Source organism: Nanorana parkeri, unplaced genomic scaffold (genome assembly GCF_000935625.1).
Source record: "Nanorana parkeri isolate BGI_ZX_2015 unplaced genomic scaffold, ASM93562v1 scaffold1005, whole genome shotgun sequence".
NCBI classification, from domain to species: domain Eukaryota; kingdom Metazoa; phylum Chordata; class Amphibia; order Anura; family Dicroglossidae; genus Nanorana; species Nanorana parkeri.
In genome coordinates this window covers 215,787-228,631 of record NW_017307273.1, presented here as the reverse complement: position 1 = coordinate 228,631, position 12,845 = coordinate 215,787, and the positions used below count along the sequence as shown (strand labels likewise).

Sequence of the window (12,845 nt, the reverse complement as noted above, 5' to 3'; positions counted from 1 at the left end):
GGGGGTCCTTCTCAAGATAGGAAGAAAGATTGGAGGAATAAAGCTCCACTCCACTATAATATGTCTAGAATAATTACGTTTTTTTTCAACAAGATATGAAGAAGGATTGGAGGAAAAAGATTGCTGATCAAATAAACTCATTTTGGATGTTTAATAGTGGAGTGGCGTTTTTTTCCTCCAATTGTTTTGAATGAGCCTGCTTGAGTAGGCATTCCTAGGCAGAATGCAATGACATGCAGACCACCCTATGTAACACCCCCGTGTGACGCTGAGCCTTCATGATTAACAGAACTGAAATCTAATGAATGAAAGGGGCAAGCCAGGGACAATCAGACTGGGTAGGAAAGACATAGATAATGCTAATCGTCCTCCAGCCAGAAAATGAGGGGAGCTTTATTTGATTTGCTGCAGCTTCTAATGCACATTATGAGAAGCCCACAGTGTGCAGTAAAATCAGAGAAAGCATTTTCAGTACAGAAGAGAAGCCTGTACAACTGTGCAAGACTAAAAGTAAGGCTGGAGTTTAGCTTTAATACAGGGTGCATCCATGACACCCAACTTGCAGAGGATGCTGTGTGCTTATTGGTAACCTGAGTATAACTAATTAAGACTTTCTGTCTCTGCCAATAGAGAAGGGGTATAACCCTCCACTGAGTCATTTAGGTCTAATTTTAGCAAAACAGCTGTGAAAAATAACACAGAGTCTGTACAGAGCTCCCAGCCTGCCAGCTGCACATGCTACATATAGAATATCTGTCTGCAATATTTCATATTTACCTGATATAAAGGAAAGACATTATTATTATTATTATACAGGATTTATATAGCGCCAACAGTTTGCGCAGCTTTACAATATCAGGAAGACATCACAATACAATTCAAGACAAGATGGTAAGGGAGGGCCCTGACATTTATTTTATTAATGAAAATAATAAGTGAATTAGTTTATCAACAAACATTACACATTTGCTTTAAATGTGGTGCGCTGCTGCTTTTCTAGTCCACACATTCATATCCCAACAATGACATCCTGATTGCATAGCAATAGCAAAAATCATCAAATGCTGCTTTCACCTTGTGTGGGATCACAAAGAGCAATCGGAGGTAAGTACACCAGCTTGTCAGCTTTGTGGCACTCTGCCATAAATTGCCACACAGATGACCTATATTAGGAAGAAACTGAGCAGAAGTCATCATGACACTGGCCCACATAGAGAAGAATATATTTTAGCTGTTACGCAGAGCTTTCTTGTCACCTTATCATTATAAGAAGGGAATAGATTTCCCTTCTACGAACAATCTGATCCTGACAATGGCTAACTCAGAGCCCAAACAAAAAGATTAATCTCCCACAAATCTGCTTAGTCATAATCTGGACAAAACATGAACTGAAAGTGTGGCCAATCTGTCCTCAATGCCAATCTGCCTGACCATGACAAGCTGATCCTGAACAGCATACCTGTCCCATCGGGAATGGATCTCACAAAAGTGGGAAGCATCTTGATAATTGTTGTTGGGTTGGTATCCCTTGACAGGCCATCTTCCATTTCCTTTTTGAACCGGGACATAATATCCAGTAAGGTTTCATCGGAGAGCCGCATTGCGTACAAATACTTGTCGATCTGTAAAGAGAGGAAACAGATGTAAAAATTAAGAAAAGCTATTTTGTTTTATTAAGAAAAACAAAGAAGCAAAAGCAAATTCTGATTGTATATTGCACTGTGTATATGTTTAAGCAGATTGTACATTGCACTATGTATATGTTTAAGCAGATTGTACATTGCACTATGTATATGTTTAAGCAGATTGTACATTGCACTATGTACTGTATATGTTTAAGCAGATTGTATATTGTACTGTATAAATGTTAAAAAGGTGTTTAAAAAGTAAAATTGAGCCTGACACCGGCAATATGCAGCTTTAGTATGCCACGTGTGTACCTTGTAGGTGTATCTAACCCAAAAGCAAAAATGCGACACATTGCCTGACCACACATTCTAATATTTTGGTGGCCCCCCTTTATCTTTGGTTATGGCACGCATTCATTGTGGCATTGTTTCAATAAGCTAATGTAATGTCACAACATTTATTTCCGTTAGGGATGCACCGAAATTTCGCCTGCCGAAACATTTTAGCCAACAATGGTACTATGGGCAAAATACTAATAGTTCTAAAATGGCAGAAAATTCAGTGCATCCCTAGCTTCTCTCCTCCCCGCTGGGCGCTGGTTTGTGTCCCCTCCGATCCCCGCTGCTCACCCCTGCCTGTGTCGACAGAGGCATTGGGGATCGGAGGGACACAGACCGGTGCACAGCAGGGAGGAGAGAAGCTGCAGGAGGCCGAGCAGGGTGGAGTGGGGAGGAGAAAGCTGTCAGCTGTCACAGGAGGCCTCCTGTGACAGGTAGAACAGTCAGGATGGAAAGCGGAGTATCAGTACTGATCGCTGAGTGTTTGTAAATAACTAAGGACATGGTATGCTTACTGTGTCCCCAGTTATGAAGGAATAGGAAGTGCTCTACATCATTTCCTGTTCATGCATGATTGTGGGCATAGTAACTCGTACTATCTCCTCAATTTATGAATGGACAAGAGCACTCAGTATAGAGGCTTCCTGTTTATTCATAACAGGGGCTGCAGAAAAAGAGATTGAGGACGCTGTGTCCTCAATCAGTTTTTCTATTTTAAAAGGGAAATATCAGGAGTCTGTTTATACCTATGATATTTCCCTAAAGCCTCCAACAGTATAGTAAAAAATACTCTAATAAAACCCTAACGGAAACAAAATGTGACAGGTTGGAAAAAAAGTAATTTGTGGTTTCGGCCTCACACATTTTTTTCATTTTTGGGTACAGTCTAAAAATGTAATTACAGTACATCCCTAATTTCCATCCAAAGTCTTTTGCATATTTGTACATTTGGCTTGTAATGCTTAGAATATTGTAAACTAGTTGTGTATTAGCAACTATTATCTTTACTGTGAACCTTGTTCAGTAGTACACTTTTTAGGATCCCCATACATGCTACAATCTGATTTGTACAATCTCCTTTAGATCTTCCAACAAGCATATAGTGCTGATTGTATACAAATTTAATGGACAGTTTAGGCTGTTCTTCATATTGCACAATTTTTGTAAATCTAAAGTTGAATATACAGAATTTGCCACTTCCTGGTTGGTAAAACTGTTGTCATCTGGGCAGATAGAGAGGGATAATCTATTGGACCACCAGATAGCAGTAAAAACCAGACTGATATCCAAAACTAGAAAAGAACATTTCGCTTGACATACAATTTCGAGCCGACATTGTTGACTGAATGAATACCATGAGAGTACTTAAAGTTCACAGCAGGTATAAGGAGAAATAATCCAAACATTGCTATGGAATTTGTAGAGTAGTTGTAAGCAGGTCGGAACATGCCTTATGGATGTCATCACCGAACAGAACAGAAGTAAAGGAATTATTTTAATCTACCCGTTTTTTTAAAGTAGCTACTTAAAGTGACATTAAACCCTCAGATTTTTTAACATAAAACAATACTGTAATGTGCGCCTTACTGTAATCCATGGTTGTTTCCCTTCTCTTTGCTGCTCTTCCTTTTAAATCTGTATCTGTTCTCATGCTTGGGGAGAACTTCTGTTTTGCAGCAGACTGCCTTGTCTCTGGAATGGATACATGGTGTCTGTGTGTAGGTTCACAACCTGAGCCAGCACTACAGGAAGAGGCACTCATCTGCAAAGGGAAGTTCCCCCCAAGCATGAGAAGACATGAGGATTTAAAAGGAAGAGCATCAAAGAGAAGGGAAACTACCATGGATTACAGTAAGGCACACATTACAGTATTGGGTTATGTTAAAAAATCTAAGGGTTTAATGTCACTTTAAAGTAACCATATTTTACTAAAGAACACAGACCCGTTATAGTGAGCTTCAATGAATGCTTCCAGTAACGGAATATTTATCTTTGAAGAATTTGGTCCTGTCTATTGGTTGCAGTTATAAAAACATACCTACATTAAGAAATTATGCTTTATGCTTTTTTTAAGCTTATCACTGTATTGCACCTTCATAGCCAAAAGCAATTTCTATAACTATCCATTGTAAAATGCCTGTGTACATACCATTAAGGGTGCAATCAAACCGAAATGTGTGCATTGGACGTGGCTCAAGGCAAGTGTGTTCACTTGTGTTGGCATAGTACATTGTAACCTTACTCTAAATACCACTGACATCTCAAAACATAAGGGAGTAGCGTTCCATGCTCCCTCACTACTATGAGACCAGTTATGCACAATTTACCTCTTAAAAGCAATTCACATCTCAGTGGCACCCCTGTTCAGGAACCCCACTTTCCCCCAGGATTATGCATACCTCTTTTGGCTGGTGGCTAAATCAGTGGCTAGCAAGGATTAGAGCCATTAGATCCTTAGAAGATCTTCATAATAATTACCACCCAAACACAAAATAGTTTTACCTCAAATTCATCGCTTTAGCCACAGACTACAGACATGACATCTCACAGCCTATGAAAATGCTTGTATTAGATGTCCTGGAAAAAGAGAGACCACCATACTTCTCTATTTACAATTTAGTCCTACTTCTACTAAACTCCATTACAAACACAAACCAAACTAAGTATATCTATTACTGGCTTATCATATTGGTTAAAGAAGAACTGAAGCCAACATTTTTGTTTTGATTTGGATAGAGTAAAGGACGGTTATTATAACCCTTCTCATGTTTTTTTGCCATGTGTTCCATTGGGAATATTTCCCTTCACTTCCTGACAGATAGCCACAACAGGAAGTGAGAGGAAATCCCTCCAAAAAGAAGGAAATCCCTGGTGGCCAGCAGGGTCACCACAACTAGTGTCCCAATTGGAACATTCCCCATTTATTCTTGTTCTGATGACAACCCAAATTTGGGATTATCTTTCAGTGATAACAGTCACCAGGACAAATAGAGAGGGTGAATCTCTATACTGAGGACACAGACAGCAATAGAAACCTGGCAGATGTTTGAATCCCTCTCAACTTCATCCAAAAATAAACAAAAGGTTTTACTTCAGTTGCACTTTAAAGTTATAATCAAACTCTCTGTTAAGGCAGCTGCAAAGTAAAGTTTATGGAAGCCTTTAACCGATTAATCGAACTTAATAATCGGCTAACTAATCGATTTTGAAAATAATCGTTAGCTGCAGCTCTATTGGTTACTATTGTGAAATCATACTTTGCTTTTCAAACTCCCGTAAAAATGATTGAAAACAATGTTAAGTGAGTCACTCCATCTAGAGTTATGTCGTGAAAAAAGTGAAGCACTGGTTTACTTTATAGTGACTCTGACCTTGCCTAAAGCATTGCTAAGGTAATGACAGCTTGTGGTGCCTAAATGTCCCTGTGTAGCTTCTTGGATCCTAGGCCAAGGCTGTGTATGAGTACTTAACTACTACAACCTCTTATCTTTTAAAGCCAAGGAAGGTGCCATGTTATTTTCTATCTGGATTGTAGTTGCCATGGTGCTGCAAATTCAGTTGAGAGCTGATATAAGCACACTGGCAACTTTGACAATTGGCATGTCTTAAAGTAACAGTTTTAAGAGACATTACATATGTGGGTCTAGCTCCACTTTAAGTCTGGATTAAACCTTGCCCCTTCTGGCCTTGATCCCCACATGCCCTGAGATGTAAGAGTCATATGCAGTAAAGGACTAAATTACAGGACCGGGGCTTCATTTTGCCAGGAAGTAGGAGTCCTGCATACAACCTGGGCCTAGGGTCCAGGGGGGCTTCACAGGGACCCAGAGGTTGAGCTGAAGACTATTACAAGCATATACAATCACTTAACATGTCTGCCTACCTTATAAACTTTATAGGCCAGTTCAGGCTCACTGTAAACCACACATAATCGTATTCACTGTGCGATGGTTAATAAATAGTAAAAATAAAAGTGACTAAAGTAGTAAGCTGTGTATCAGAAAGAGATTTTGAATGTACCAGTTTAACAACTTGCCATTATATATTACACAATGTCTATATTTTATTTCGTAGTACAGTCCTTTTGTGTCATTTTTGCTTAGTTGGGATGAATTGTTGGGTATAATGAGAGGACTGACGTAGACGGTGTGATGCTGCTGTAATATGAGCCAGTGCTGATATATAAGCCGCCTTACGGCCATTTCCATTTTCTACATAGAAGAATGCAGCAGAACTAGCAATAAATGTTTGCATATACTGGGGGAGGGGGATTGTTTTGCTCTGGAGAACTATATAGTCTATAAAAGAAGAATTTCTATACACCTCTCTGCACAATGAATGACCTATAACCTGCACAGTAACCACTTATCAGCCGTTTTGTACAGATATGAAACTTTAATATGGGGAAATGTCCTTTAGCAGTGGCCGGATCTGCAAAGTTGGATGGGAAGATGGAGGGTCCCATTGATTGAGTAGTCAGGGAGTAGTGGGAACCTCCAAACATGTTTTTAGAACAGGCCCAGAAACTCCTACAAAAAAGACTTAAAATAAGCATGCATCTCTGCAGTTCTGACTTCACTGGTGGGAAGCTTGTTCCAGGTCTGCGAAAGAGAAAAAACAGGCAGCTAACATTTTCCGAGGTCAGCAATCATAGCCCGGGTCTTTCTGTCAATACAGATGTCCTTTAAAAAGTAATGGATTTACTGATGCATTTAAATAATGTATATAAGCTACACAGTATTACTACACAAAGCTGACTTCCTTTTGAAACCTCAACCTGTTTCTTCCATGTGACTCTGCTGACAAAAAAACTGGTTATACAAAGCACCATATTAAACGTTCATAAGTTCTGCACAGGTAAGGGAAGTTTCATATACATGACTGTATGCATGGTTTTCAATACTTGACCTTCCTGCCACTCAACATCCTTTTACAGCAGGTGTGGGCAAACTCCAGCCCTCCAGCTGTTGTGGAACTACAAATCCCATGAGCCATTGCAAGATTCTTACAGCCATAGGCATGACTTCCAGAAACAGGTGCATCATGGAATTTGTAGTTTAACCACAGCTGGAGGGCCGAAGTTTGCCTACCCCTGTTCTACAGCCTAGGAGACTATCTCTCCTGGATTTGGACAAGGGGGTATGTTTTCCCACACATGTATGCATATACATTGCTGCATTAATTTGTATAACATAATTATCTCTATCTTAGGGAACATGTATGATACAAACTTTATCGTTGTTGTTATTGTCAAACAGAATTAACTGCAATGTTTTTACACAAAAAATGCTTTGTAAACTTGAAAATGTTTCAATAAAAATGTATTGAAATAAAAAAACAAATACGGAAAGCATTTGGCCAACAAAATGTGTTTTTTTTTAAATTATATTTTGATACCTGTGTATCATATTAGTATACATGTGAGGTAAAATGAGGGACACTGTTGACTGAGATTACAAACTGCTTTTTATAATAATCTCAACAAGGACAATTTATAGATTTTTCTATAAATCAATCAATCAATCAGCCAGTGTGATTGGTAGACACAAGGCATCTAAATGAATATAATGCAGCTATGCCCTATGAATATAGTGCTGTATTTTTAACCCCAAACTGAAATAACATGCAAAATGATTGATTTTTTTAAAAGCAGCCATCGGCATTGCCAAAATGCATCTGAGTACAGTTCCCAAGGACACCAGTGATGGCTGCTCACATAAATGATTTATGCTCTGACCTTTTTATTTCTCAAGTGCGGCATAATGAAGGGGAGAAATAAGGGCCATCGGGGGCCCAGAAGTGGCAGCAAGCTTTGTTTGGTGCACACCAAGTTGAGTCTTAAAAACACAAAGCTGAGGTACACAGCAGGGACGCTAACCCCTATACGCAACATCACTGCAGCTTTGCAGCCTGTAAATAGCATGTGAACTCCAAATCACATGGTAAAATGTTGTTCTGTAGTATGTATAGCGAATATAACCTTACCTCCTGATCATGTGACCCATTCATCATATTAAATAATTATTAAAAAAAAGCCCCACAATTTTCCCTTGTCCTTCAAAAAAAATGGTGCATGCAGTTTCCATGGCCATTAGTCACCTGATCAAAAACTAGGGTATCATGTGATCGCAGGTAAAGGAGGAGATCAGGGCTTAGGAAGAACCACTAAATGGCTTAGCTGAGCCTGAACATCAGTTTTTAAAGCTCCTTTGGCTGAGGTCACCTGACAAAACGCCAAGGCAGATAGTTCTGGTCTCTTGTAGGAGACCAGAGCTACATTTTCTATGGACAAGTATTACAGTGCCTTTGTTCAAAAAAGTATTATTAATAATCCAGGACGGTCAAGATGAGGAACCATAAACATTAGACAACAGTCTCTCAATCCTGCATATTCAAGACAATTAGGATGTCTGTGGGTAATAACAAAGCTGTACTGCACATAGGAGACATAAGTCTAAAGTAGTTTGTTTGGTTTGTCCTAACAGGTTTTGTAGGTTCACCACTCCTAGCAGAGTGGTTCTTAAAGTGGACGATAACTGTTTTATCTACATTACATGAACTTGAGCAATCCTGAGCTGCCTGCTGAATGTGCATGCCCAGAATCGGTAGTCTACTGGAAGAATAAGGGGATCAAATAAAATGAATGTGGGAGAGTAAATTAATGTCGCAGAGTAAGTAAATGATAAGGTCACGATACATTTTAGTTCCAAATTTTAATTAATTTTGAGGAAGCTGGTCAAAGTCCCTCTGCCTAGAAAAGGAAGTGAAGCATAATTTTGCTGAGCAACAATGGGTGTATGATTGTATCTGCCCATGCTTGAATGAATTACACCTCAAACTAACGATTCTAAACAGCTTTGGCAGTTGTGATGTTTCTACATGTAATAAAACAGATCACAAGCTGTAACCTGAACTTCAACCAAACAATGAAATAAAACAGCAATCTGCAGCCTATTTTTGCCTTCCTCAGCTTTGTGTAACTGTGGGTATGAGGTCCTGTTTATGCAGGTTTTCTATTTATTTATTCATCCTTTATTTCTCTATTGGTTGAACCCTTTGGTCTTTTTTAACCTGACTATGGGACTGCACCAGAAACAGATAAGGGACATAGTAGAAAAAAGTAATTATAGGCAAACATCCATGCTTTTTTTGCCATGGGTGGTGAACAATGTATCTGTTTTTAAGCTAATTACAAATCAATATACATATTAAGGCTATTTCAGCACAATTTGGTCATTTGGATATGCTCTGCTGGCCTGATAAACTTGAGACCCGAGTATGATTTTGACCAGTAAACTAACTGCTTCTTTAAAAGAGAACCGGTCCTGTACACAGTGCACCTCTTCCCCCCACTGATACTTACCTTACCCCCATTTGCCTGCAGGAGTGCTAAGTCGAGATCCTGTGTAAGCTCTGTATTGGTCACTGTCAGAGCTTACACATGATTAATGACCTCCTCCCAGGCAAAAGTGTTTGGGCCTAGGGGTTGGCCACTGCATTCAGGGAGTATGAGGAGAAGGTCAAATGTTCCCTCATACTTGAAATTACCAGGTTACCCCCTGCAGGGGTTAGGGGCTCCTTTTGTCTCAGGGACTCAAATAAAGCAGATTTACTTACCTCATCCTTGGTCTCTCAGACGGGTCCACGCTTCTTCTCCTCCTGGGCCCCAGCGGTCTAAGGACCACTGATTTCATCACATCTTATGCAGGTCCATTGATATGCATTAGGCATGAAGACGCTGAGATAGGTGAGTGCCTACTGCCATGGGACCAAGGATCAGGTGATTAAAGCTGCTTTATCTGAGCAGGTGTACCCCCACTGCAAGGGTAAGTTTTACAATTTTCCCAGAGTTCTTTAAGTTAATCCAAAGGCTTTAGTACCATCTAAATCATAGACCTGGAACAAGTATGCAGATCAAGTGTTCTGAAAATCCACTGACTTCCCTACCTACATGTTTATTTCACATCAGTGACTCAGAAAGCTTCTGAATAGAATCTGTCTGTTCACTATTTGCCCCCCAAGGAGCATCTGCAGGTAGCTCATGGAGATTAGATCAAAAATAGCCAAATTGAGAGACTGTCTTCTAATGTCTATAGACACTCAGACCAGACCCATAGACAGAAGCAGTACACTGCAGTTACTGTTCCGCATGCGAACACAGTATGTACACAGATTTATTGCCTCCTACTCAAGAATGCATGTTGTATTGGTAAAAACAGCGAACAACCGTAAACTCATGGGGACCTGCAAGAAATGGTCGGCCATAACCTTCAGAGCAGTTCCTCCCTGCTCTAGTGATTTTCCTTTTAGCACACTAGATCCAGTATGTAGTGCAGTGTAGTGCCATTAGATCACTGTATGCTATCACAAGAGTGAGCTGTCACAAGGGATTCAATTAAACTAATTATAGATTCAACAGTATAAATACGATCTACAAATATTAAAAGTCATGGTGAGAGTTACAAAATAAATAGATACACAAATAACAAAATAAAAAACACATTAAGACATGTTCAAAGTATTTACAAAGTATTTCACAAGGGTATAAGATGTAGAATAGTGACTAGCACTGCTGTCTGCTCCTGTGTTTTAATCAAACCAGGGCAGTATATTTACTATTTTTTTTGCATTGGAGCATTGCAACCATTATTAGTGGATTGCAGGTGCAGTGCAAGGCGAGCCTTGGGTTATGGAGCTGAAGGAAGTAATCAGTGGACTACAAGTGTAGAGACATCATCGTACTTGTGCTCCATTGAGATCTACAAAGGCCCTCTGCAGCGGTGGCAGATAGGATTTATAATCTCTCCATTTATGGATGTCACAGATCCTGTGAATGGATGTGTGAATGAATGACACAGCTTGCGGAGCCACGCACAGTCCACTGAATTAAATAATTACACTTATTTAAAATAATTAAAATTAAATAAAATAAAGGACGCTGTGGGAGAAGAACCCGACAATTCAGGTAAGTTGGGGTGATGGTTTGAAGGTGGGGGGGCTCTGGGGAATGTGACCATGTTACACCCTAAATATAGGTGTAACATGAAACATGGTCACAAAGGCGGGAAAGGTGGAATTTCTTGAATTTGGATGTTCTGAGCTGAATTAGAATCTCAGGTTTTTTTCTAAAGTGTGGCTTTCCAATAGGTTTCTAAAAGAAAGGACAAAAGGCTTTACATCTGCTTCTTTTGTCACCTGAGCACCATTAGCTTGACTGGCATTGACACTAGGCCTGCTATCTGAGTATCCCCAGTAGAATTTTCTTTTCTCGCCCTATAACCTCGTTAGCACGGCTACCAGGAGCTTGCCAGACCATTCTGCACATTTTTCCATTATCTGCTGCTATGTAATTCACACTTTTTTAGAGTCTGGTTCGGATTCCAACTGATTTAATGGGAAATTCTTCATTTTGGAGGTTTTTGAATTTTTTTAAAGTTTGGCTGAACCTCAACTGACTTAAGTTTTCAAAAATGTGTTCATCAACATAGAGCTGGACATATCCCAAGAGCCAGGTAGCCATTGCCGCTTAAAAATTACAACTGGTGCCTAACTTTGGAGGTTTTTCTAGTTGTCAATGAAGCTGGCTCCTAAAAAGAATCCTGCTGCCTCTTGAATTGGGAAGACTTCCTCCTGAAGTCCAAATAATTTGTCCACCCCTGCTCTAAAGTAAAGCACAGGCTGTGGATTATGCTTTTTATGTCTATTGTAAAGCACTGCAGTAGTCCAATAAGCAGGCAGGGGGAGAAGCCGTGGCATCCAGTCTGCAGAACGGCAGTGGTGTCACTCCCCGAAAGCAGACCTAAGATCAAGTAAAGAAAAGTATGCATGGAACTTTTTTTTTTGCAAAGGAGACATGTAAAGACTTTTTTTTTTTGCTAGAAAATAACTTTCTCACATGCTCCTTGCAATCTTTCTCTTTAACACTGTAAAGCCCACCTTATTCTTGCCATGAATAGAGCCAGGTGCGGGGAACGATGTAAGTCCTTTGTAGACACACAGTGCCTCTCAAATGGCCAAAAAGGACCTGGAAGAAGCGACGAGTGAGATGGTGGTATCAAATATAGTGACAATTGGAGCCTTGATCTGTCACTGCTGCAGGATGAAAGCCTAACAGATAAGTATGCCATAATGTGCAAATATTCTGTGAGTACTTACACATTATGGCAATTTCCTACCCCGTGAGGAACTAGGTACCGCAATGATGGATAGGAAAAAGGAGTATGTGTGCACTTTCATAAAATATTTCAGGTAAATTCATTCTCATCAAATCCATTCATATCATATATAAGTTTAAGCTGTATGTTAGTTGTTTGGCTGCATGAATCGTCACTAATCTACATTTCTGATTTATGGCACACGTATGAGTACACTAACAAATGTCACAATGACAACTAAACATGTAAATGCAATTAAGAAAAAAATCTTCTGAAATATAAGTTTTAATCAGACATTTTTAGCTCCTACTACTGCTTAGGGGATTGACCTCTCTGTCGCCTTTCAGCTCCTTTCTAGTAATTGACAGTATAATTACAACACCATTGATTATAGAGTAAAACCAGTCAGATGAAGCACCAATGCATTGTACACATATTTTCCCATGAGGGACACGTGCATGTTTCTGTCACTCCAGGTTGTTGTTATGGCTACAGTACAATGGGGAACAAAAGAAGAACTAAAAACTGTATATGAAGATAGTGTTTGACTATCAGAGTTTGTAGTGAAAACAATGACAAAAAGTCTTTGGTGGGGTTAAATATTTTCAGATTATAAGGAAACTATAATGGTTCTGGGCCACTTTTATTTTAATATTTTTTTTTTACAGTTATACTCTTTAAGCCAATGTTTTAAATCAGTATATATATATATATATATATATAT

At 39.4% G+C, this 12,845-nt stretch overlaps 1 protein-coding gene across 3 annotated transcripts in view; it reads right to left on the bottom strand.

The window, feature by feature from the left end:
* LOC108795789 (hexokinase-1) overlaps positions 1-12,845 on the bottom strand; it is a 58,997-nt gene that overhangs the window by 40,938 nt on the left and 5,214 nt on the right. For all 3 annotated transcript variants that reach the window (XM_018567090.1, XM_018567091.1, XM_018567092.1), the window contains exon 2: positions 1,460-1,622. In XM_018567090.1, the coding sequence (XP_018422592.1) occupies positions 1,460-1,622 (163 nt within the window). The remainder of the gene's footprint in view (positions 1-1,459; positions 1,623-12,845) is intronic.